Consider the following 27,167-nt stretch of genomic DNA (forward strand, 5'->3'; position numbering starts at 1 on the left):
TAATCGATACTCAAATTTCAGATAAGCTTGTTTATTAAATATTGGCAATCTATTGTACAATTATTAAAGTAGCTCAAAGTTGATTTTTTTACAGATATTAGTGATAAAAATTTAAAAAAAGTTATTAGAAAATAAAAATGACAAAAACGAGATTTTTTTAATTCAGTTGTTCGTCAATCCAGAATCTAAAGGGAGCCAACTCAGTGTAAACGCCAGGTTTTTGCCCACATCCTTGACCCCAAGAGGCCAGTCCAAGCACCAGATTTTCCAAAACAAGTCCGGCTCCTCCATCCATCTAATTTTTATAAATAATTTTTTAGTTATATCCTTAATACAGTTAAAAAAAATTACCTGACAAGCATCCTTGCTTCCGTCCTCAACACCAGCGCATATTTGATTATCAGGTATGGTATCCACAATATTCTTGTGCGCCTTGCTGCACTCGTCAATATTCACAATTCGAATTTTAATTTTCATCAGCAATGGTGACGCGCTTCCATTGATCTACAATCATAATGTTTTCATTTTCAATACGAAATTTATTCAAACACACTCTAATTTTAATGATTATTGAACAAAACTTCTGAGCAAAAAAATGTATTTCCAAAATCTAAAATTCATTTCAACACTCGAAATTTAGGTAAAAAATAAAAAATCTAGAGAATAAGACCAAGCAAAATTTCATTCATTCATTCATTAAAAATAAAATAAATAAATTTATTCATTTAATTGAAAATAAAACCTTGGTTGCGCCCCATCCTGCAACAGTAACAATCTCGCCCTGGACCGTTTTCTGCCCCTTGGTTGGCAGAGTTGCAGCCTTAGTTTTTCCATCCTCGAATTTGATTTCAGACTGAATCCTCAAAGCGGCCAGATCGTTAACCGGAACCCTTCCCTTCAAAAGAAAGTCAGGGTGAACGACCACTTTCGACACGGTGTATTCGGACGCCTTGCTCAGGTCAGCCGAGCCAACCTTCACTCTGATATCGCTCGCGTTCAAGAACCTGAAATTTTTCAAACTTCAGCACAAACAAGCTAATTTTATTTTCACAGTTCGCAAAATCGAACTAATCACGGCGCAAGGTTTGTCCAGCTATAATTAATTAACTCACACGGCGCAAACTGCTGATGTGAGAACCGTCTTTTTGCCGACGATCACGCCACCGCAAAAGTGCTCTCCAGCAGCGTTTTGAATTGATGCCTATGAAAATTATAATTAAATCAACCTAGCTAATTAATGAAAGTTGTACCGAGTAAGCAGCTTCTCCATCCGCGGCAGGAGTTCCGCCAACAACGCGCTTGTTCCGGGCTAGAGCTATCAACAATTATGAACAGTAATTTTTAATTTTTCTGTTATGAATTAATTTTTATGATCAAGTTTTATTAAGAGGTTGTCATCTTATTTTTTTAAATATCAGAATTTACAATCTTGAATTAATATTCATATAATAATTGAGTTGAGTTTCTGTATCATATAAATTATTTAGATTAATAATTTTACTGGTTTCTACAAGATTTTTTTCTTAATAAACTCAAAAAAATAATTTACCTGTGGCTTCGGCCGCGAGTAAAAAGCAGCACAGTGACAAAACGTGGGAGAAACGCATGTTGTGGGTGCAGTGAGAAGCATAAAATGAATAAGAGTGAAGGTCAGACCGACCTTTTTATACTGGTGCGCAGGTTACAACCCAGCAACTGCCAGAATAAATGCGTATTTGCTTAACTTGTTAAAAAGGCTTTGTGTTTTTTTTTGCGCTAATTGCGAGCTCTGCGATGCGTGTCGTGAGCCGGAAATTTTGTATTTGGTGCTTAAGCGAGGTTAACAAAGTCCATCCACTGCCTAAGTAAATTGAACGCAAAGAGTCTTAAACATTCTCAAACTTGTCTCTTCTATTAAAAATAATTCCTTTATAACATTCAATTATTCACGCCGCATTAAATTAGTAAATTGGAAAAAATAGCAAAAAAAGTAAATTACGTATAATGTTCTGAGAATTTTCCAATAACAATTACTAAAAAATTTTGAAATAAAACAATTATTGTGTTTTTAAATGCATCGGCCCATTCAGGTACAATTGGCATTTAAAAAAATAAATAAATAAAATAATGGAACTTTTCCAAAATTGAAAATAATTCATGTGTATTGCTCAACGATTATTTTTATTGCTTTTTATTAAACATAAAATAATAAAATTTAAAGTTTATTCTTTCAATATAATTATTCTCTTTTTTAGTAAAAATTGGTTTTCTTTCGATCTCATCTTTCTTGGCATGTACTGCTTTAAAACTTATTTGGTAAACTATATGAAATAGATTCAAGCAAATTAAAGCGTTTTAATCGACTTTAGTATGCCTTTCCCTCGGTGAAGCCGGAGATGGAGAATAAAATAAAAGAAAGCAAGGCTGTCAGGCTGTCCGTCTCCGGCCCTCTGGTGGCGCCTCTCGTAAGTTGTAAGTTTCGTGGCTATACTGGCTATTGAAAAAAATTGTAAACAAAAAGGAAGAAGGATCCGCTGGTCTGCTCTGTTCAGAGTTATTGCGATGGCCCAAGATTTTAACAATCATCGGACCGAGGACCGACTGTCACTGGTCGAAGGACGTCCTGAAATTCCTCAAGGTTCCTGAAAGGACTTAGATTTTAGTATGTGACATGGATAAAATGACAGGGAAAATTCGCCCTGACGTCTACGAGAAAAGCTGAATTTTAAATTTTAGAAAAAAATCATTACATTTTAACTTTATGGCACAATTCAAATTCTTCAAATTAGCAGCATTTATTTGCTCCAAGGTGTACGTGTGCCACATTTTGCTGCTCCAGCGATGAACATTAAATTCATTTCGGAGGATTTGTCCCAAAAATTCTCAGAAACGTGAGGAAATTAGAGGAGAAAAATAATGAAATATGAGACAATACATAACTTAACTTTATTTTCAAAATGAAAAAGCCACTAATTTATATGTATATCAAGATTTTTTAGCCATTGTTTTTAAGACCAAAAATTTGCATAAAAGCAACAATGTGGTTTAAAAGGAAAAAAATAGATTCTAGCACCAACAATTCAAAACACAAATCATGTTCAAAACTTGAATAATTCTTGCACTCTCTCTCCATTTGTTGGAGATAACGGTTGGTTTTGAAGTATTCTAGAGAATTCTTATCAAAATTCAAGTTTTTGGTTCCAGCTGCAACTTTTGAGAGGAACAAAAGCTGCACAATATTGATGACTTTTTGCAAAGCGTCAAAAACCAGCTGCCCGAGGATGCTACGCCAAACCTGGTCCAGGAGTTCCCCTTCGTGTGATCGGAATGTCTGACGAGATGAGTGAAATTGCTAAAAACAATCACGAAGCCCTGGATTACGAGCACGCCTTCCACCTGGCTCTGATGAACGGCTACCAGCCCCACGTTGGCACTCGTAAGAAAAAATAATGACTAGAAATTGTTTAAGTGAAGTCAATTTTACTCTCAGGTCGCCGCGACATTGACGACTACATCTACAGTGTGAAAAACCAGCTTCCTGGAGATGCAGTTGTCGAAGATGACGGTGAAGTGGACTTTGACCAGCAGCCCCCCCCCCCCCTGAAACCCTTCTCCGTCGCATCCTTCGATTTCTTCACCTGGAGAAATTCTTATAAGTGATTATTACACTTCTGCCGGCTCCCGTTACTTGGCATTTACAAAATTTCTGTAACTTAATGGTCATGCAAATGCGATAGAAAAATTGTTTTTACCATATTCATATTAATTATAATTTGTTGACAGCACAATTATGTAATATCACACACACACCATACACACCTAATCATAGCTTATTGTCATTGTCACTTGAATAAGATTATTAAAAATGAAAATGTCAGAGAAATAAGTTTTTAATTTTTTCACAACTGAATTTGAATTGGGAAATTTGATCACTGTCCCTTTTTTTAATAATCACTATCACTTTATTAATATTGCAATTGGAAGCAAGGGGGTTGGCAAGGGGCAAGATGGAATTTTTAAAGTAAAAATTATTGTTGTGAGGAAAATTCTAATCTAAACTAAATGAATTTAATAGATGGCGCATTTTCTTAAAAACCGGTATTCAATCCTTGACAAATATAAAATCCAAATTTGCAAGCTTTTTCATATTAAATATTAAATGCTCTTGAAAAATTTATTTTTATCATTTTCTTTGATGAATTCTGAACATATGCTTTTAAATATATAACTTTACTACGTAAATTTCTAACTTCATAACCGGTTTCTTTAACTGAAAAAATGACTTTAACCGCCACAACACGGCGCAGTCGCGAAACCAAAACATATGATCGTATCAAATCTTCTGTGTTTCTCTTTTTTTGTTTTTTACGAGTTGACATTGACAGCGATAAACCTGGGGATCTCTTGAAATTACCAATTATGCTTGTACTCGTAAGTGATTCATTCTACAATGAGTGACAATCCAGCAGGTAATTTGAGCTTAAAATTCGCGCCGGAAGAATTGTTTCCGTTAATTTTGTGAGTGACGCAAAATGTAATAAAATCAAATTTGAAATCCACCCCGTATATGTAATTAAATTTAGACGGTTAAAAATTTTTAAACTCCTCTTTCGAACGTTGGTAACAGTCTTCTTGTAAAAATGCTAACGCTTGAGTTTGAATTCCAGCAGGGAATCCGGAACCTGCGAGGGAAAATCCCTCCGGAGAAGCAGAGACTCGACGAGTGGTTGGCCTGCCCCTGGCCCTGAGCCAGCTGGGCAGGGTTCACCGGTCCATCATGTCGCGACCAGAAATATTCAGCTCGGTCTTCAACGAGCTGCGATCGGAGCGGAGGCAAAACAATAATCCTCCAAGGGAACCTCCCGAGGAAGGCGTCTCCGTGTCCATCGACATGGGCCGGACAGAGGAAGGCGCTGACAATGCGGCCGAGGGCCCCACCAGACTCAACCCTGAGACCATTGCCATGATGGCCATGATGCAGAGATACCTGCCCTTTGTCCTAATTCTCCTCGTCAAGCTCCTGTTCGACCATGGAATCGGTCAGTTTGAAACTAATTAAACTAAATGTTTTATTTAAATTTAGGATTTTAATAAAAATTTCTGTCCTGCAGGCATCCTTGTGGGCTTGGCCCTGCTCATCACATTTTCACACGCCAACAGCAGATTGAAAAGGGAAGTGGGGCTGCAGGCTAGGAGCAGCATTTCTGGACTGGTGTTTCTCCTCATCCACATTCTTTTCTGCATTGTTTTGTTTTACCTGGTTTTTGCTGACGAAATCCTTTACTCCAGGTAATTTTTACCTTGAAAACTTTCAAGTTCAACAAATAATCCTTTCATGTTTGAAATCCTTTTTTATCTTTTGATATAAAAAATTGAATTTTTTATAACTGATTGATTAATTAATTGATTAATATTTTTCAAATTACAATTTTTTCAGTCTCTGGTTGGCCCCCACATTCCTGCCAACCTCATTTCCAGACCTGCTCTGGGTTGTCTTGGTCACTGACTCTGTGCTCAAGCTCATCACTGTCGAGTGCAAGGCTGTGCTTGCCATCCTTCCTGCCACCACCATTGCCTTTGCTAAAAGGGTAAATTTCATTTTCTGTTTTCTATTATCTACGCAAAAGCATTTGTTTATTTATATTATTCGATTTCAATTTTTCTGAAAAAATTAAAAATTTCATACTCCAAACTATGCTGAATAGGAAGATTTCCAAGGCAGTTCTATTTAAATCAGCTTCAAATTGTATACTAACCACAATCAGGAAATTTAATTCACAGAATAGACATTAATTTAAAGAAAATTTTTCAGCAACCTGTTTCCATCTGTGATGTGCGACACTTTCTTTCGTATAGTTGTGAAGAAAAACTCTAATCAATATGACTGTTTGAATTTTTATATTTATTTATTAATTTGATGAATTTTCCTTTTTAATGTTGGGACCAAATTTAGTCATGTTTTTGAAACGCAGTTATTTTGTTTTTACCAGGGAAAAGTTTTCCTGTCGATCGAAGCCACATCCCAGTTGTACCGAGCGGTCGCACCAGTCCAGGCGTGGCTGTACTACCTGGTCAACTCGTACGAAGGGGTCTACCGAGTTTTGGGCTTCACCCTGGCCTCCGTTTACGTCCTCTGCAAGTTTTGGGAGTTGCTGGCCCGCTACAAAATGTGGCACTCGTCTGTCCAACAGCTGTTCCGCCACTCCGTAATTTGCACACTCTTGTTGAAAAGATTAATTTTCACCCGACCGAATGCCAATTTTCAGGCCCTGGGCGAGGCGCCAACAGCTCAACAGTTGGCTACGGCTGGAAACATGTGCACCATTTGCCACGACGAGTTTTCCGAGCCGGTGGCCTTGCAGGTGTGCGGCCATGTCTTTTGCGAGTCGTGTTTGACTACTTGGTGCGACCGGGAGCAGAGTTGTCCCCTTTGTCGAGCCAAAGTTGGCACCGACCCTGCTTGGCGCGACGGAAGCACCTCCTTTTTCCTCCAACTCTTCTAGCCAAAACAATGACTCAGTAAGAGCGGATTATTCTTGCTGTTCAAAAAAGTGGCAATCATGCAATTACTGATCAATTATTATTTAACCATTACAAAAATTTATCTTCTCTATGATGCAAGCTGGAGTTTGAAAATCCTCTGATAAACCAAATTTCTAAGTTGACTCGAGATGCTGGAGAACCTTAAGAAGATGGATTCTCTACAATCGTTTTTAGCCGAAGACTGTGAGGCCTAATTTGCTGGAATGGTGAAGTGAGAGCAAACCGTTGAGTGGGTCAAGACTGTCTCATCACAGCCAGTGCAAATGTGATAAAAAAAACGAGTCTTGTCAAAAGATGAGTTAAAAATGTGGTGTGTGTGGGAGAAATTTTCATATTGTTGTGAAATTGAGTATAATTGTCAGAAATATTCTTGTAACACCTATGTTATGTTGTAATTGCAAATTACACAAGTAATAAATATGCAAATAAAAATATTGCTCATATTTGTTATTCAGATTCTGAGAGTTTGAGAAATCTCTTTTTTTTTAAATGAAACTACCATTTCAATTTTTTTGGATTGTTCTCCTTTATTTGTCGCTAAATACGGTTAGCATACATGATATACAAATGGCTACATAAATATATATTCATATTTAAGTGTATATATCATTCAGTAATAATCAATTTAGTAATTAATATGATATGTATTAATTCCGTTAAGTACACAGGTAATGATGGATTACACAGCACAAGGAAAGTGAGTTGTTCCTACCCAAGAGCAATTTATTGATTATTGACCAACGCCTAATCCATATCAAAAGCACTACTTTGAATCCCAACGTACATACGAGCCTGCATGAGAAAATTTCTACACTTTCTGGTTTTTGCGCCGAAACGAAACGTCTGCTGGGTGCGATTTCGAGTCTCAAAACTACATTTAATTTCTGTTCCAATTTTATTTTGCTGTCAAATTGCGGCTCCGCCTATATCATTTGTGTGTGCAGCACATGGAGCTAATTAATTGTTCGAGTGTGTGTCTTAGTGTGCATTATAGCTTATGATTACGAAGACTACTAACACCGAAACGACACCTAAACCTCAGTTGTGCTTCTTTTTTCGATCCCACCGAAACCAAAGAGCAAAAAACCAGCCAAAACACAGCTAGTTCCGAGTTAACACGTTCTTTTCTTCTTTATAAAAATACATATGACCGTATGCAGGGGTTGTACAAAATATTGACGCGCGCTTTTAATTACTCAAAATCCAATTGATATGAATATTTTGTTTTCAGTTCCAAGTTAATCAGCTTTAAACGTAACGCATAATATATTGCACCAATCAGCAGGTCACAGCGTGTGCTCCACATTTCTTCCACGTTCAATTTTAATTCACATTTAGTTTTCTTTTATAAAATTTAACCACAAGTGATGAAAAACTTGCACGAATCATTTTTACCTAATATGTTATTTTTTCTTTGTGATGAAATATAAAAATTTCTTATTAGAAAAATGATGCAAGGAAAATAATTTTTTAACTTTGCTCTTCTATTAAAACTTTCTGGAAATTATTATGTCTGTAAAAGTTTGTCATTAAAATTTTGCAAGAACTTTTGTCAGTTGCTTCGTGCAAGTGTAGACAGCACTTGTATATCAGGGGCTTGAAATGCAAATGGCAAATCGACTGAAACCGGGCCAAAGCAAAAGACATTTAAAGGAGGCTAAAACACTTGAGCAAGACTCTCTCTTGGGAAATGTGTCTCGCAATCAGAGCAGAAGCCCTCCCTCGCTCACTTGCTCGTAATTTACTTGCGATGCGATTGGAAATGCAAATTTTTCACAAGGCGAGCCCTGTCGATCGTTCTTGTGAGGTTGGGGGACTCGCAGCTCTCAAGAGGAGAGTAAGAGAGAGAATGTTTAATTCTTTTATTTTTTGTTTCGCATTTTAAAAAGGATAAAATTCTTGACGTATTTACACAATCAAGGTTATATTCGCTGATCGCAATCTCTCGTATATAATATAATATATGTAGTATATACATATTTATTTATATAATTATATTCAAAGTTTTTATCACTTCATTGTCATTGACACCTCTGCTATGAAATTATAGCTGCTCTTTACCTGACACGAGATATAATTCCTTAATTAGACACTGACTTTGTGCTGAGAGTGAGATTAATTAATTATGCTGATTGTTACACCACGAGTATTGTTTAGCAGATTTTCATCGTTATTTATTACTTTGAAGCAGCTATGAAACAGAATTTATATATGTATATTGTTTAATTCTCAATCATATGTTGGTGGGAAAGTCAAAGTTTCTCACAAAGTCGTAAATAACGATCCAGTGACCCTCAAGATATTCCGTCCCGAAAGAAGCGACAAATAAAAAAGCAGAGCACGTATGATTTTTTTTGTTGATCCACAGTACCCAAAACGGACATCAAACGGAATGAATAAACCGCCCCTTTAATATTACAGGGAAGTGTGCGTTTACCTGCATCACATTTAGCTAGTCGTGGATGGACACCCATTTATGAGTATAGAGTCTAACAATGAGTACACAAGTGAGCATTACCTATCGGTTATTGTGTGACAGACACGCGAATATATGCATTTTTATATTATTAGGCTGCAATTTGTTTTTTGTATGGTTACTCAAATTTCTTAATCTTTCCTCTTTTGATATGTAAGTATGTGTGTGTGTGTTGGTTGATTTTCTTTTTTTACTGTTTGTGTGGTTATACGAGTGTTCTTTTCTGACTATAGGCCGAACTCGAATTTTCAGTCTAAGAATTATAATATATATCAGCTACCCTGAGTGTTGAGACCTAAACAACATCAACAATGCCTGCTAGGCCTGATCAAAGAACCGAAGGCTGATTCGGGAAATAATCAGAAAGTTTATATATTTATGATCTGCTTGAATGGAAATGTGATCAGGCTCCGCCCGTTTTTCTAAAGTATAATATTGATGACAATGATGACAGAAGCAAAGAACTGAATATAGCTCTAGTCATTTTTAATAATTTTAGAAATGAAGGTAAAAAAATCCAATTAAGCATTTGACCAAAACCTGCACAAAGAAACGTTCACGAAAGTTCAAAAAGCTCATAAAGATTAATCATCAAAATGAATTTTTAAATGATTTTTCTGATTTGCTTTCACTACACTATAAAACTTAAACTTATAAACTTTTAATTCAATTAATAATTAAAACTGGAACAATTTTGCCAGTAAAATTAGTAAATTCCCAATGTTAAAAATTTGAGGTCTTTTTATCTGAAGGTGAAAAGCAGTTGTCTATTTTTAAAACGAAAACCGGGCGGATTATCCTGAAAAGAGGATTAGCTTTTCGCCCCCGCCATGCCTCTAAAGTGGTGCTGACGCGTTGGATAGGTTTTAAAGTTTTTTTGTACGAATGGAGAAAAAAGTGCTGAGAAATCACCGCAAGTTGGCTGAGCGTCAATGAATCACAGAGAATCACGACTCTGGTTGAGCAAAGAGAAAATCACGAGCCTGGCAAAGTCCTCTTTGTATGAGCGGCCTGGAGGGCGCGCGTGCGACGCAGAACTGACCCCGGTGATTTCATTTGCATTTAAAACGAAAGAAAATCCAAGATGGAGCAAAAGATAATAGGCTTATTGGGGCGTTTCTATCGACTTTTGTTAAGTTCCGAATGTTTTCTTACGTAACGCGCCGCCTCATCATCTGGAGAACGGAATATTATACTCGAGAGCCGTCTTGACGGAGCTCCCAGGCAAATTACGACGGAGCGAGAGGAAAAAGTGGGTTATGCAACCGGCTCGACTCGGGTGTCGAACAGGTTGCTGGAAGGTTTTCGTAATGAGATTACGGCCGAAAATTGAGTCAGCGAGAACGCGTCAGCAGCACTACTTGTTGCGTGCCGCGGCGGGAGAACGTATTTCTCTTGAAATCAAAGAGCTATTGCCGAATTTGGGGTCGCGACCGACTTTTATGTGTCAATACAGCAGTTCAACAACAGAAAAACGGAAAACGCGCGCGGGTGGAACGTACGATATACAGTTTATATATTCGCAATTGACTACAGTGTGTGTATGTGTGTGCACGGTGGATCGGGAGCTCGACGGTCGAGTGGACCCGCAGGCGACACAGAAAAGTTTGCAGAAAAGCAGCTTAATTCGAACGCGCTTTCGACCAACACCGCCATTTCCATGTGAGTCGGAGAATAAGCTTGTAGAATTTTAATAAAATCAATTCTCGCCTCCTTCAAGGTGAAATATCAAAGTTCAGTGAGGGCGTACGAGCCGTAAAATATATTTATGTTTGGAGATTTTTCGCAGTTGGGCCGACGGTGTTCCCGAAAACCAGTTCAATTTTTCAAGTGGAATTTCCTAATGATTTTTATTAGAGATTGTGCTTAAGAATAACATTAAATGGCAAATTTTAAATAAAATTTTGAATTTTTGTGCAATTTTCAACATTTCTTGATCTTTTGTCTCCACAAGGAGACTCAATCTCAAATTCATGAAGTAGAACTATTAGGTAAAATTAAATATTAATTGTAACTGACTCTTCTGAGGTTCAAAAATGTTTCCGGTAGGGAATCCACCGAATATTTTTTTAATAAAATGTTGACTAATTTCACAATCAACAATAAAAATCATTTTTTTTTACTGTGGGCAATAGTGCAATAGTGTTTGGCGCCTCAGGTCCACTCGCCGCACCGCATCGTCTAACAGGGGCTGCGCCAGCGCTAAGCCGAACAACGCGGGGCTCGAAACGAGTTTCGCAAAATCGAAGGCACAGTTTTTAGCAGCATATTACACGACGTAAAACACCAATTAACATCAGCGTGTGTAAATATTTTTTGCCTTATGCTAAACGTAGTGTGTGTGTGTATAATATATTTATCATATAATTCTTTGCAGCTTATTATGCGTGTGTATGTGATATGTATTACATTACAGCAGTTTACTTTTTTTCATATCCTTAACGATTAATTATATGCTTGTGTGTTAGTGAGTGTACTTTCTAGTAAGCGCGTGAGTTGTTTTTTGTTCTACCACAAGTTTTGCAATAACGAAAAGCTGTCACGTGTATAGCTTTCTCTTATTAATAAATCATCCCTAAGTGCCAAACACCAAACACGGCACGAAAAAAGCGGATCGAGAGCAGACGGAGAAACAACCATTTCTTGCTAACGTCTCTTTTTTTTGTTCTTCTCAAACAAAGATTTCTTTTTAAACACAGAACTTCCCACTATTTGAACGGGGAATTTTTGTCTCTGAAAACACCTCGATATTTATACGCAGCGATTGATGCTAACAATGACAAAGAAAAAACGTGAAATACAGAGTCGATTATACATGTGTGTGAGTATATCAGAATGCAAAAATTAAGAGATTGCATGTGGCGGCCGATCCGTATCAAAATATAGCTTTAAAGTGTGAGTGTGACAAATCGTTGTTGGTAAATTTCCAAAAAATCCAAGCCAAATATGATATGCAGTTCGCGAAGATTACACAAACCCCATCCCTAAAAATCTTAAATTTTACCTTATAAAAGTCATATCGATCATCATCATAGAGTCTCACTTGAAAATCCGTTTGAAGGCTGATAGAGGCCAATCGAGAGTGGCCTTCGTGACGCCATCCGCCGCGCCGATTGGTGTGAAAAGTGCAAACGCGCACGAGGAGAAAGCGTCTACGCAATGAGTAGAAAAGTGAGAGGACGCGGGATTATTGTCCGCGGGTAATGTATATTGAGCATTATTCTAGTGGAGTGGTGCTCCCTGTACCGAGCTAACACTTCAGAGAGTTTCACACCAGAGAGACGCAAATCGATTGATTTTTTTTTTTTTTTTATAATTTATCAAGCAAAATTGAATTTTGCTGTTTTTCGTCCAAAAAGATTTTTTTAATTTCTACATTTTCAAGTAAGGTTCATTGTCTTTGCTCATTTGATTGAAGAAAAATTACTTCTGTTTTGTTTGCTATAAAAAAAGTGGAAATGCATTCGCGCCCCTCAAAATGCTACTCCTCTCTCCAGCTAAAAAACGAGTTTTGGTGAGAGGTCGGAATTCAATTTAAGCAGCAGCAACAGCGTCTACTGGAGTGAGTTTTTCACACGGACACGTGCGGTGTATCACGAGAGTTACTTCTTGTTTTTTTTTCTTAATAATTCTTTTCAACGATTTGCGCAATCATAGCGGCCGTTAAAATGTGATATGTGTGTATGTTTGTGTGTGTTATTTTTGTTTGTCTGTTTTGTGATATGTATATTATAAATTGCGTCTCACAGGAATACAGATCGTCAGTTGACTGATATGCGACAATGATATGTGCGGGAGAGCCTTCGCGGCTGCGATTACACGCTGGACAGGGCCAGCGCGACGAACATGACCACCGAGCCGGCCAAAGCCGTCAGTTTCCGTACTGACGACGCTGACGCGCTCGGAATTATTTCCTTTACACAGTCCTCTTTCTTGGCTGGAAAAAAGTGCAAAATTTTTTGTTGTAAAGATGCGAGTTATTAAAACAAAAAAAGGTTGCTCACCATGCGCCTCGGCGATTTGGGGCATGAATGTGTTCCAGAAGGCGCAGGCTGTGGCCCTTGGCCCAACAGCGACGCGCCCCAGACTCTCAGTACTCCACGTGTAAAACTGCGGTGTGTTTTTCGAGTATGGTGGCCACACTTCTGAGTCTGGTGTTGGCCTCCTGCAATTCAAATAATGAAATCGCTGTAAAAAGTTAGTTTAAAACTTGCAATTTTAATCTTTCAAATAACTGTATATTTTAAATTTTACTGTTTTTAATAGTATTCAAACATTGAATCATGGAATGAGTTATGAGCTCCAACATAAAATATTTGAATAAATAAAATAAAATTAACCCAGTCCATCAGGCTAGAAGTAGTCATGTGTTACGTTTGATCGCTGAAAAATTTCTGCTTCAAGGGTGTGATATTTTCAAAAACTGTATTTGAAAATTGGAAAATTCTAGATTCTTATTGTTAGTTGTAAATCACATGAAGATTAATATAATATTACTAAATATCTAATTAAAATCAATTTAAATGTACAAATTAAAACATTAATAAATTTGGGAAGTTAGCAATCAGAAATTTTATGGTATAATTTTGTTTAATTAACTACGTATTAAAATTGCAGATCTATTCTTCTGTCTAAAAGTTAGTACCAGAAGACAACAGAGAGAGAGAGGTCGCTCCTTAAATCTGTTACCCCAGGCTAAGCATGCGGACTTTGAGCAACCCATTGTATTACTATTTTGTGTTACTTTCTATCTTTCCCCTTTAAACCTGCGATTGTATCACATATAAAACAATTGTAATGGAAAAGTGGGTCACATACCCAGTGGAGGCAAAGTGCCTATAGTAGCCCATGATGCTCTTGCTGAGGCGCTGCTCAGCCTCGGTAAAGCCCCGGGCGGGGTCAAGGGGTCGTCCGAAGACGTAGTCGATCTCGTCGCCGTGCATCACGCCCATCCAGTCGCCCCACAACGAAGTGGAGCTGCGTTGGGCGAAGTAGTAGTAGTAAACGGGCACGCCGTTCTCAGCCATCGTGTTGGCGAAGTGGTTCGATGGGCAGATGAAGAAGTAGTCGCCGACCATGTCGCCGATCATCTTCTGGTTCAGATAGCCGTCGTTCATGTGCTCCCAAGCCGTGTACTGCATCAGTCGGAAAAAAAAGAGATTATCTCTGTAATGAGAGCGGCGAACAAATTTGCTCAAAGAATATAAAACCAGAGAGAACGAGCGCTCAAATTAAAGGTAAACAACGCGGCTTAATGAATTATTATCCGACCACCTCGCGTGCTGCGTTATCAAGTGATGTATCTTTTAATTAAACGTGTTGTGCACCATTATAAATTGAACGGAACATGAGAGTGGGAAAATTTAAATGCATATTTTGATATAGGGGTGAGAATTAGATGTGTGTACAAAAGGATGAAAAAACAACAATATATTGCAACCTTGACCAAATGTTAAAATGCAAAACAGACATTATTTTTTAAACCTTTTAAAAAACCATAAGTCCAAGTCTTTAGCCCTCAAATGCAATTTAAAAATACTGGAGTTTCTTTTACTTTTTTTTAAGGACTTTCGGTATCAAGTGTGGAAATTCTTTTCACCGTTCAAAACTTGGATTTTGAGAAAAGAGGCAGCTTCATTGCTTTTTTAATTAAAGCAACTGGCAAAGAGCTGGCCTTGATATCCAAGTTTTGCAACCTGTTCCGCTCACACATATTAACGGCTTTGAAGTTTTCACCTCGGCAACCGCGGCGATATAATTTCTTATGCAAATGCGATTCTTGAATGAATATATAGCAAGAACACGTGGTGAACCGTGAAATCATAGCTAGAGAGATAGAGAGACAAGAGGGTGAGCGACATCATTATTTTTAAATTACGTAACTTTAGCCGAACAAGCAAGAGGGACATTGAAATAAATAGGGGCTGCGCGGAGAATGAAAGCCGCTGATGCTTTTCATAATTCTGCTAGGTTGCTTTCAAAGAATGGAAAAGCAGCTCCTCTCTTTCTCCTCCCCTGCCTCGCTTGCTTGGAGAGGTGGAGGCGAGAGTGGTTGTTTTTTAATGAGGCGACCACAGTTTTTGTCCAAAGGCATGCCATCAATAGAGGCCAAGTGGCAAGGCGAATTTCGCACCGAAATTACTTAAATCAAAAGCCAAGATTAAAGTTCAGCCAGACTGATTAAATAGTTTTCCGAAATCTGCTCGGCCGTTTTTCGTTCTTGAAATCCGCACGGCAGCGGTAGCAGCGGCGGCGGCTGCAGAATCAATTTTCCAATAGAGCGACGTCGGCGGCGGAGTAATTTGATCGCCTCCAGCAAAGTATGCAAATGAGACTGGCAGACGGGCGGGTCGCATGGGCCGTGATTTGGTTCTCACCTGGAAGAGAATTGCGTCGCGCTCGATTTGCGGCCGGTCCTTGAAGATGGTGTTGATCAGGTGGACGAACTTGTCGCGCGGAAGGAAGCTGGCAGAGTCCTTGTCGAACTGGTCGATGAAGTCGTACAGGACAAAGTAGGTGCCTGGAACCAGAAGAGATTCAGTTAGCACAAATCTTTCAATTTTGAATGATTTTCAAAAAATTACATCTTGTTAATATATTGAGTACTGAGAAATTTCTTATCTGATCAATTTCCTTTTTTCAACATATACGTTTGAAATTTAAAAAATTTCAAATTTTAAATCATTATGGTAAGTTCTAAATTGACTAAAAATAAATAAACTGAATTCTTATCATAAAATTAGATATTTCTTTTTAATATTATCGTTACATTATACCGCATAATTTTTTTATTCTATTGATATTTTACAATTAATTATGCCTTTTTTTGTCTATTCCATTTTTTCCATAGATAATCAATTCGCTTTATATTGTATGTGTCTAAATGTTAGTAATATGCTATAAATAACAACAAACATTAATTCAAGAAAGAAATAATTTTCTGTAACTAATGCAGTTTTCAATCTTAAATGAGCCTACACAAAACTGGCTTATGAAGCTCTAGATTTTAGAATTTAAATGAGTAGTATGACTCCAAATTATTTTGTTAGCTACTTATTTTCATAAATTTAATCATTTATTGATTTAAATGTGTGATCTTATTTTTCTTGAAAAATAACAAAATATATATTTTTATAAATAAAATTATTATTAGTACTTTTGTTGTTAAAAAGTTAAAACAACAGTATTAAATTAATTAAAATATGTACCATATTAAAATAAAAAGTTTTCATCAGTTGTAAATTAATATAAAAATATCACATTTTCTGTCATATCCATTGTCATAGAAGTTTTGGATTTTGAAGATTTTGAGGGCCCACCTGTATGTGAATTTTTACGCCACGGGACGTTGTGCATAATTTCTCTATATCCCGTCGACGTTTCCGGTCGCCATCGCCAAATCAGATCGCAGTCACGTAGCGCGTTTGGATTGTTGCGCAAAATGCAAAAAAAGGCGTGCGGCGGCAGATTCACGTTTCGGCTCATTAAGGGTGGAAGGGGTTGAGGGGTGTTGCTTGCCAGTCGACATGTGAGTTTTGTTTGTTTGTTCTGCGAGGAGATCGGCGGCGCCGATATTGACCACCGCGGTCGCCATGACGACGCCGCCGAGCGCGTACTCGGGCCGCGCGAGTACTCGAGCGGGACGTGAGTCGCAAAAATTATCGCCGCCGAGCCGAGAGAGATGCGCCCTCGCCCCCTCCCCTCCCCGGCAGCAGCCATCTAGAGCCCAACCACTCCCGCCACCCCCTCGGCAGGCAGGCAGTAGTGCTGAGGACAACAAAGTGAGTCTGATTCGGCGCCGTCGACGAGAGCCCGGCAGAGAGATGCGCGCTCTAGATTTTGCACACCTCAACTGCTGAAATTTTTATCGGTTCGATACTTCTTTGCTTTCTTTCTCCAGCTCGGGGGAGTTTTTCAAATTTTGGTTGCACAATAAATATTTTGGTATTTGATCCTTTTCCTATATTTGAAACGGTTTCTTGTGAAATTACAAGCTCTCTCGCGTCCACACGTCCCACCAGACTTTTCCCTTCTTGTATCTTTCTTTGCCCGGCTTTTTCTTCCTCTCGCTGGCTTACCAAGTTGCGCGGCGCCGAGAAGAGGATCTCGCGTAATCTCCACAGAGCGCCTTCTCCGAATCCATATTTTGCCCTTCGAAAAGAAAGAAAGCGCGCGTGGGCTTGGTTTTTAATTACAGGGGCGCCGAGCGCAGTTTTGAAATTGTTAAGTACGTACAACTTCATTCACCCCAGGGCCACGTTAATTTCAAGTAATTAAAATAAAAAGTCAACCGTGAGTCTGCCGAGCTGCAAAGGTTAAATGTCATGCCGGCGTTGGAATATTGTAATGGCAAGAGGAATTCCAGCAAAGAGCCATTTGGTGTGAAATTTGGAGCAAAATTAAACACTTTCTAGTTCAAAATAGAAAATGAAATGACAAATAAAAATATCCTATGAGAGCTGCGAATAGAAAATTTGTCCGTCGGGTGCTATTTTCCTAACAATAAGAATTAAGCGGCAAGATTTATAGCAGTGAATAGATTTTTTTAACTTGATTGCATTTCTAAAATAGAAAAAAAATGGCTTGATTCAGCAACTGCAGAGGGTCCGGAGGAATTTTCCAGAATTGAAAATGAAATACCAGGTGCAAGAAATAGAGAGAGCGCAGAGGGCTGTAGGCTTGCTATTCGCTCTCTCTCATTTCCTCCTAGCCTCTGCCTCTGCTCACCTCTGACACACTTTGCAAATGCAATCAATAAGCGCGCCGTGCCATTTACCAATAACTCACTTGTTGAAAAGTTCCAACTAAACGATGTGTGCCACTTTGACTTTGGCTGCCGGTGTCACAACCCCATCCCTCTTTCTAATGCCGGCAGCTGAGACCGAAAAATTCCTAACCAAATGTCTTAGAATCTTCTATCTCTTAAAATAAAAACGAAAATATTTTGTTATTATTATCTAAATTAAAGTTATTTGATTTCATAGTGCAATTTTTCTTATTAAACTCGTCTTAAAAAGAAATTAGGGAAGAAATAATTTTTAAGAAAATTCAAATAATATTATATAATTTAGCGACTGTTAGAAATCCATTGTTAAGAATCAAAATGACTTCCATCCTGAAATTTTTAACTTTTTAAACCCTTTTTTTATCTTAAATTATCAAGTTCAAAATTTCAAATTCACTAAATTCTAATTTGTGAGGATATATATTTTCTAAAAATGTCGAATTGTTAATCAAAAAGCTGTTTGACATTTGTCATTTTCATTTTTAAAGGTTTCTGGTTTTCTTTTTTTTTCTTATGAATTCCACAGATGTGCCTCTCTAAGAAAATACTAAAAATTAAATGAGCTGAAGATTTTTAACAACTTTTTTTCCATGAAATCAAACTTCCTTACAAGGAAACTCCATGATGCTGGGCAAATCCGCTCAGACATTACTTGGAAAAGAAAAACTCACCTTCATCTCTGTTGCTGCCGATCATGATCTCGGTTTCCTTGAGGGCTCCGCGTTTTAGCAGCTCCATGGGGTCGTCAGTGATGAACTCGCCGTCAACCGTGATGGTGGACGGAAAGCCGAGGATGCCTCCGTAAGTATTCCACTGCTGCACGCTGATGGTTTTCGGGTCCACGCTTCGCAGGCAGTTGAGCACCTCGGCCTGTCCGCCCTCGCGAGCCAGCCGCAAGGTCGCGTTGCAGCCGCAGTCCTCGGCCAACGAGCGGCCAATCTCCCCGGCCCTTTCTGCGGTCATCCAACTCCAAGGCGCATTGATTGTGCCGCTCTGCAGGATTCCTCGACGCACCAACCCTTTGCTCACCTGCCACAACAATCAAACCTTCAAAAATCTAATCTACTCGCTAAAAAATTGATGAGAGAGCAAAATTACAACTTCTGAGTTGACTTACAGGCGATAATAGGTGAGCACTGACGGCACCGCCACCGGCACTCTCGCCAAACAAAGTGAGTGTTTCGGCGTCAGCACCGAACACAGCTGCATTTTCGCGGAGCCACTCCAGAGCAAGCGTTTGGTCGTACAGACCCATGTTGCCACCTGAACTGGTTTCGCTGTCACTGTTCTCAGATCCATCTGGAAACACAGATATAGGGAAGTTTGAACATAAAAATCTATTAAAATTTGAATAGTATTTTTAGTTCCAAAATGTGTATTGATCAATCTGTTTTAAGTATTAAAAATGTAGTTTTTACATTGGATGATCATAACTAATTACTAAATCATGGAATTATTTTAAATTTTGATACAAAGTTTGATTTTTTTTTCAATTCATCATTATTTTTAAATACATTTTAAACTGATGAATAAGAATAAAACTATGGATTTTTTAGACAACATTGGATTAAATAAATGTCATTTCTGTTTTCAGTATTGGAAGAGTTAAAAAAAAAATTTATTTCTTAAGCTAAAAGCCTTTGGAGAAAGCTGGAAGGGTTGAAACAAAACTTTTCTATCACGAATTTCCCGAACGCGTACAAGGAAAACGCTCTCTCACTTTGTAAAAGAGCAATTATTACAATAGATTAGTATCGGCAGCGCGGCGGAAGTGTCGATAGTTACACTTGAGAGCAATCAATCGAAAAGTTGAGATTTTCCTCATGACAGAGCTTTGATAAAAAAGGCCGTTTCATTATCATTGCGCCGAGCCAGCGAGAGGGTGGGCGGGCGCAATAAAGGCTGTTCTGTAATTCAGACCAAGTCAAGATATCACGCAACCGCACTCAAGAATTCAACAGAAACGGCCCGGCTGAATCGCAACAACACAATTATTAATTCACGTGGCGCTCTCAGCCGCTCGGATTATGTATATGAACATGCAAGAGGGCGAGGGTGTGCAACCCCCGGCTCAGCTCTAACTCGCTCCAAATTCAATTTCCCGGCGAGACAGAAATCACTGCTGCTGTCCTCGGCAGGAAATCAGCGCCCTGTGCTGGTTGTAATTAATTAGACCCATTTTTATACATTAGTCCAATTAGAGAAGTGAGGTAAATAGGTTAAAACCTAAATTATCAAAACTGATGCACCATAAATATCAAATTTACTACTTTTTCAGGAAACTTTTACCACTTATTTTATGACAGTTTTGCCTGTTTTCAAATCTTATGATATGAAAAAAGGAAAAAAATACATTAGCTTTTACTCTCCCAGCCAATTGTTTTAAAAAATCATCTAAATGGGCGCTTTAAAAAAAATAGCCTCTCCCTTCCATGAGTAAGATTCGCACAGTACCTGGCATGTAAAGGAAGCCAAAAGCGCCAACTCGGTACTGCATGGCCACGACCACCACGTCCTCTTCGGCCGTCAGCGTGGACGCTTCGTACACAGCCAGGGTGGCGGTGCCGCTCATGTAGCCGCCGCCGTACACCCAAACCAGTAGCGGCGCCAACTCGTGATTGTGGCGCCGCTTCGCCGGCGCCCACACGTTCAGGTACAAGCAGTCTTCGGAGATGTTAGTGTTTGGATTCCACATTTCCTCGCCCTCAAAGCCCGGGAAGTACTCATATCGCTCCTGTGAACACCACACAAACATGATTATTATAGTATAATAAAATTGAAAATAAAATTTTTATGATTTATTTATTTATTTATTTTATCACAAAAAATTAAATAAAAAAATTCTTGTACTTTAATCTACTTAATGCTGTTAAACACAGTTCAAGAGTTCAAAATCGAAGGGAAATTAATTAAAAAATAATTATCAATAAAGGAATATGATTATTAAATTAATTATTTAAAAAAATTATTTGATGTTTCACTTATGACGTGCTATCAAGAACAATTATGACTTGTCCCCTGACCGTCGATCGAACATCAGTGTTCTCTCTAATGCACTCGTAGATTGCACTCATTGAATTTAAACGCATTATGCCATTCGCCACATGTCTAAATAAGACGTACCGAATCAGAAAAGTAAAAAACGGCCAACTTATGAACAATACAATAGTCAGACAACAAGAATTACTCCAATTTTGCCATCACTTGTGGAAATTTTATTCTCCACTGGCAATTAAAGCAGTTAAATAAGTATTCAAAATTAAAACAAAACTTATATTAATAAAATTTTACTAAAAATAATGCCAAAAAATGTATAAAAACGGACTTTTGTTGCTATTTTTATAAACACAATTTTTGCTATTTAATATATTATATCATATAATTAACCGCCTGTTTAATAGCAAACACTATCATGTGTCACGGCAGATATAGTGCGTTTGGTTTACTACGAGCCATCAGGCCATCAGAGGCAGCGTGACCTTTGGGTGCGACGAGTAGCCCAAAGGTCACTACGCCTATACGATTAGGAGTAAACAAAGCTGGGAAGGTAACGATACGATTCGCCAATAAAATTCGCGTGGCTGGTGGTATACGAGCTGCAAAGGTAGCGTGCGCGCCGCCGATAAGGTCCCGCAACTTTTATGCCATTGGAGAGAGAGAGAGAGCATCTCTCTCTGGCGTTTTACGCTCTCTCTACACTCCGCAGGTGCACCGATCATGCGTATTTTGTCGCGCGTCTCGCAGACTATTGGAATTGTTTCGGTTTTGCCCAACGGTGGGGTGCACGTCGCGCTTCTCTTGCTCCAAGAAATAAAGACCACGACGGGCTAAATAAACGGAAGCCAATCCGAATTATTGAGCAGAGAGACTCCGGATGAATTGTTGATTGGATATTTGAGCACGGAGAGCAAGCGAGAGAACCCAAGCCCATATAAAGGGGGGCAGTATCACTCTATCGAAATTTTAATTGAAAAAAATTAAAAAAAAAATCTTGATTTAAGATAATTAAATTTGATAATTGCGTTTTGCTAATCATCAGAATCGATGCTTTTGACACGACGTAAAAGAACAATAAACAAACCAGCTGTCAAAATCAATAGACGCCTTCCTGTCTAACATTGACGAGCCCCTCTCGCCATGAAATATTTACAGCCGAGCCAACCGCGCAGTGCTATAGAGCCCAACTACTCCCGTCTACTATAAACGAAATTCGTTGAGTGATTTTTTTTCTCGCATTAACACAAGTAGTGTGTGATAAAAGATCTGACTGATTTGCTACGGGTCTGTAAAAATTGATATCAAAGTGACACTCACAGGATTGATTTTTATCTCTCACCTGGTAACAGGAGTTGGGCAGCTCGTCAGCGTTGAGGATGTGCGACCAGTTGTCAACCCTCTGCGGCCGCCGGAAGCGGAGTTCGCCGAGCGGCGGCCGTGCGAACGGGATTCCGTAGAAGACGCGGATCTCTTTGTCACCGACGGTGCGCAGGAAGCCGCGGACGCGGCCCGTGGTCGTGTGAACCACCAGTGGCTCGTGGTGGCCGCTGTAGAAGTGGGCGCTGGCGTTGTGGTGGATTTCGACGTGCGGCCGGCCAAGAGCCGCCGAGGCCAGCAGGAACAGGCACAGCAGGCAGCTCTTCATTTTCGCATCGTCCGTTCGCTGTCTCGCTCTGGCTGCCTCGCGACTGATGAGGCAGTGCTGGGCCACCGCTGGGGCACGGCGCCTGCGCCCTTCCCGCTGCCCCAGCGGGCCGCTCTCGCGGCGGCCGACCGGCCGCCCAACGAGCCGCCGCCGCCACGCTCGATGCCAAATCACGCCGCTCGATCGGCCTTGACCGCCGCCGCCGCCTCATGTTAAAGGTGAACCAGGAAATGCAACCCGCCCCCGGGATCCAAATTGCATCATCCAGGTTGTATGCCTTCAATAGTGCGAGACTTGCTATATAAAAATAAAAATTTAAAAATTGACAAAAAAAATGGCAAATCCAGGTCCTAGTCTTGTGCAGAAGTTTCATCAAGAAAAATATTGCAACGTAAGGTTTTGAAGCACAAAAACCAATATTATATTGCTTATTTTCTCTATCCTTGGATTATCGCAGAATGGCAAGAACTAGTCCTATGAAAATATTAATTTTCTATTGAATCAGAATTAAGATTATATTTAAGAAGTGTTAATTTGATATATCTTTACATTATGACCAATGTCTATATAGTTTATAAAGTTTTTTCAACCAAATGCGACGCCTGTGAAAAAGTTAGCAACCCTGTGCACAAAATCCTAGATTAAATTGCCATTGTATTCCATAATATATCCTTTGTAAAAATCAGACTATCCCTCTTTTTTGAGGTACATATTATTTCCTCCAAAATTATAAATTAGATTTTGATACAAGATGGCTAATCAAATTTTATCAAAATTTTCATCTTAAAAAGCTTCTATTTTCAATTTGCTAGCATAAAACTTTAACTTACATGAAATATTATGATATATTTAAATATTCAAGATGCATCATTTTCATTATTTGTTGCATATTACTTCTCTGCTTTAATTTGTATTTTTTTACAGCTTTAAATATTATAGAAAAAGAAATTTATTGCCAGGGATGCGGACGTACAAAATCAATACATTATATAACCGTGCGCAGCACGCGACAATATTAACATCTCATTTATAGCAGCAGGTGACTTTAGTCACATTACTTGTTAACACACAATACAAAAAATGATACAATTTTCAGATTGTTTGTTGTGTCATACAATTCGATCTTGATTCAAGATAAAGTGCAAATGCGTTGATTGTTAACAATTTGTAAACTTGATGGGAACTGTAAGCAGGAAAAGACGTGTGGGCTGATATGAACATTAAAAATTACACGGACAGCGTTTGATCACGTGCCCTCTCAAATTCTGCTGGCGCCTTCAAAGAATGTTGACTTTGCAATGGTGTGCCTTGTGTTTGAGCTTCTCTCGAGCAAGCGTTTGAAATTCCGGTGCTCATTTTCAGCAAAAGAGCAACTAAACACAATGAAGCACATTAAGAAGTCACAAAAATTGGAGTGCAGAAATGACTTGTGTGAATTAAATACTGCCTGTGGGTTATAATCTATAATCCTCTTCCCATTTTCAGACTACCGAAAAGTATTAGCTGGTTATTGTAGACGTGACTAAATTTTTATGACTCCTTTCGTTAACTTAAAATGGAAGTTTGGCGGCAAAAATACATTCAGCGGGAATTTTCTGCGTAAATACAAAGTTAGACAGGTCTCTGGTTTCAGGAAGCCAATTTCGTCTGTGCGGTGCCAGAAAAAGACGCAGAAAGTCACACACACTCTTAGCAAAAATATCAGCTTTCATGAGCAGCCACAAAAAGCACAGTGCAAACGCCTGAAATAACAAAGAACCAGTGACACCTGCGAAATTGTTAACCGTGACCCAGGCAAAGACAGAAATAAATATACGAAATATACATTAAAAAAATATGTGGATTGAATCTATTATGTTAGTAGGAGGAGATGTTAAGTAGAGTTTAAGAATTCTACATGTAAATTAAATTCTCAGGATTTTTTTTTTAATATTTTGCCTGGCAAATTTGAAGAAACTTTTATATTTGAACAAACGGAGCTAATTAAATGGAGGGAAAATTAGCCCTGTCAAGATTAATTATCAACTTAAAACCACGCTGGAGAGTCGCAAAGTTCATCGAGCCGGATTATCCTCACTGCGGTGGCGAAAACTCGTAACGCACAAAACGCGTATACACATTATCGAGGGTGTAATTTGAAGAGGGTGCGAGGGTAGGTGGGTAGGTTAATTAACAACAGGTGTCTAAACACATGGTGGCGCTCTCTAGTTGCCGCCGCTTTGTGAAATGTAAAACAATTACGTTTGCCGAGGCCCGTAAATTTGCCTGCCCGCGTCGCGTGGCTTTTTCTTCGGCCGCTGCTGCTTCTCGGTTGCTAGGCGGCGCGGCGGCAACGGAGGGCGGGGGGTGTCAAGGTCGCCCCGGCTCAACCCTTTGCTTGCCAGGCGCCGAGGTGCGAAAAGTGGGCATCGCAAAGACAAAGGCAGGAAATTAACCCACCAGGATTATGCGGTCTTTTCCTAATTTACTCGGCACTCGTTTTATTTCATTAGGCTCCTACTTAACGTGATGTAATTATTGTTGCCCTTGTGAGGCTTTAATTAATTACACTCCACTCATTAATTCTGTTGTACAATTTTAAATTTCTGTTGCAATTTTTATTTTAAATATCAAAACTAAAACTTTTTTCATTTTGCTTAAGCACGGCGTCTGAAGTATGCTTCTCATTTGCATGGGCGCAAATGAATTTAGCGGACCGTCTTGCAATTAAGGTGAGGTCGTTGTGATTTATGATTTTTTAACCCAGGGCGCTCAAGTGCTTTTGTGCCTCGAGAGACGCTTCATAAATCTAGGGTAGTCCTTCTGGCGTCTAAGCGTGAAATAATTCATCCAATCAACTGAGACTTCTTTTTCGGCTACACTTTTTCTGCGTGGTTCTTTCTTTCTAGACCGCTTTCGAAAATCGCTATTTCTCACAACTTCACGCTGCATTAGCGCAAGGCCAGAAAAATTAGCTGGCCACTCAGTAAATGCCAGAGTCGTACTTCTTGTTAAGCGCTCGCCTCTGCCCTCCGCTCGCCTGCCCTCCCGCGCGCAGGGAAGCATGAACACGAGATTTATGAAGCACTTGATGACCTTTGCAGCGAAACCTAGCCGAATTGTGATAACCAATCTAAACGACTTGAGCAGGTCCTTGAACCTCCTCTAATCGTATGTGTATGTGAGTTTGTGGTCGATGCCACAAACGAGACGGAAAATCGATGCGTTGGAAATAAAATTTCAACATCTCAAATCTACCAGATTTGAAGAAAAAAAAAACAGCCGGCAGTTTGCGCAATATCAATGCTGTGCACGTTGCATAACCAACAAAGCTGCAGGCGCTTGGAGAGACTTGGGATATTTTTTATTGAATTTCAAGCAAGACAAAACTTTTGTTAGAGAAAATCACGATTTTAAGCTCAGCTCAGACTTTATATGATTATGATTATTTAGCTGTGTTTCATTTCAATAATAAAAGAAAGGGTAAAAACTAGAAACGTTTATTTTTTTCAATTATAAACCAACCAAAATTTAATAATTATCACATTTATCACTATTTAATTTCATCGTTTTACTTCAACGTTAAAAATTTCAAAAATTTAAATGAAATATAAAATTTATGCAATAATATAAAAAAAAATTACTATTTACGTAAAAATGGCTTAAATTGTTTTATATTAAAATTCTAAATAGGTGAAAATTAGTGCGTTGTCTCCATGATTATTTGATGAAGGCACTTGACCTAACACGTAAGTGGAAAGTGGAATCCGAGAGAACTTCCAACTGGCATTGAGCATCGACGACGAGTGGCTCGTCAATGCGAAAAGCAGACTGGACTGCCTAAATTTCCCGGGAGATTGTTTTTCAATACCTGGTAGCGGGCGAGAGGGAAACTGCGCCCCCCCCCCCCCCCAGGTTGCGCGTTCGTAATCATACTATATAACAAAGATATTACAAGAGGCAAAAGAAATCGAGAGTGATGTTATGTTGGAACTTGCTTAAAAACTTATGTAAGAATATCCTCCAAGATATATGTATATTAACGACGGAATATTATAATTTAGAACAATATGGGAACATTTGAAGTATAAAGTTTTCTTGTGGATCATACTTGAGCTAACTAAGTAAGGGTCAAGCAGCATGATCGTTTGCGATAACGAAATTACACGTTTCGGTGGAAAATTTTGCGATTCGGTGATAAGAGGAGGGGGAAAGGTGAAATTTGACCCGGGTTTTGGAAGACGAGCGGAATATGTGTGGATTGATTGGAGACAGACGTGGCGCGAGTGATGCTATATAATCGCGAGAAAGATCGAGAGGCGGCGGCCGGGAAATGAGGGAAATCGGGATCCGCGACCGGGAAATGCATTGGCCGAGGCGTCGGCCGGGAAAGCGGCCTTGGGGGGCGGCCAATCAGGAGGCGGCTCACGCGATCGAAGTCGCGTAGTACTACGAGCCCGACTGCGGTGGGCGCGCGTGTAAGATGGGCCTTGACCTGCAGATCCTGACCTCACCCCAGCACGACCGCTGCTTTCGCAGCCCCCCGACAGGTGGCTGCCTCCAGTGGAGCGGCCGATCGGCCTCCGCCGATCAATTTGCAGTTATAGACTTATTATACTCTAAAAAATAACTCCGCTAACTGTACTGATAAATTAATTCGTCACTTCTTATTGTTCGATAAACTCTTCCATAATAAAAAACGAAAATAATTTCACTTTTTAATTTTTTTATTATTTATTGAAAAGATTAGTAGACAAAATCAA

General features: G+C 39.1%; 3 protein-coding genes across 4 annotated transcripts; 1 reads left to right on the plus strand and 2 right to left on the minus strand.

The window, feature by feature from the left end:
• Nucleotides 1-15: 15 nt before the first annotated feature.
• Nucleotides 16-1,667, minus strand: LOC132203152 (trypsin-4-like). 2 transcript variants are annotated; one of them, XM_059630687.1, is made up of 6 exons: nucleotides 1,550-1,667; nucleotides 1,251-1,309; nucleotides 1,113-1,201; nucleotides 743-1,004; nucleotides 352-504; nucleotides 16-295 (listed from the first exon to the last, which is right to left on the minus strand). In XM_059630687.1, exons 1-6 carry the CDS (start codon nucleotides 1,605-1,607, stop codon nucleotides 158-160), a joined length of 759 nt encoding a protein of 252 aa, XP_059486670.1. In that variant the 5' UTR covers nucleotides 1,608-1,667; the 3' UTR covers nucleotides 16-157. The 2 variants fall into 2 exon arrangements, with proteins under 2 accessions (XP_059486670.1, XP_059486669.1); XM_059630686.1 differs by having other exon boundaries at nucleotides 1,251-1,315; nucleotides 1,550-1,665.
• Nucleotides 1,668-4,291: 2,624 nt separating this feature from the next.
• LOC132203145 (RING finger and transmembrane domain-containing protein 2-like) lies at nucleotides 4,292-6,984 on the plus strand. The gene is made up of 6 exons (XM_059630678.1): nucleotides 4,292-4,448; nucleotides 4,647-5,018; nucleotides 5,091-5,268; nucleotides 5,417-5,567; nucleotides 5,970-6,185; nucleotides 6,246-6,984. The coding sequence occupies exons 1-6, from the start codon at nucleotides 4,430-4,432 to the stop codon at nucleotides 6,480-6,482; spliced, it is 1,173 nt and encodes a 390-aa protein (XP_059486661.1). The 5' UTR covers nucleotides 4,292-4,429; the 3' UTR covers nucleotides 6,483-6,984.
• Nucleotides 6,985-7,037: 53 nt separating this feature from the next.
• Nucleotides 7,038-22,478, minus strand: LOC132202998 (acetylcholinesterase-like). The gene is made up of 8 exons (XM_059630406.1): nucleotides 22,120-22,478; nucleotides 20,238-20,517; nucleotides 18,901-19,082; nucleotides 18,455-18,812; nucleotides 15,376-15,518; nucleotides 13,817-14,133; nucleotides 13,003-13,163; nucleotides 7,038-12,935 (listed from the first exon to the last, which is right to left on the minus strand). Exons 1-8 carry the CDS (start codon nucleotides 22,423-22,425, stop codon nucleotides 12,814-12,816), a joined length of 1,869 nt encoding a protein of 622 aa, XP_059486389.1. The 5' UTR covers nucleotides 22,426-22,478; the 3' UTR covers nucleotides 7,038-12,813.
• Between the last annotated feature and the right edge of the window lie 4,689 nt (nucleotides 22,479-27,167).

Source organism: Neocloeon triangulifer, unplaced genomic scaffold (genome assembly GCF_031216515.1).
Source record: "Neocloeon triangulifer isolate White Clay Creek 2 clone unplaced genomic scaffold, ASM3121651v1 ptg000017l, whole genome shotgun sequence".
NCBI classification, from domain to species: domain Eukaryota; kingdom Metazoa; phylum Arthropoda; class Insecta; order Ephemeroptera; family Baetidae; genus Neocloeon; species Neocloeon triangulifer.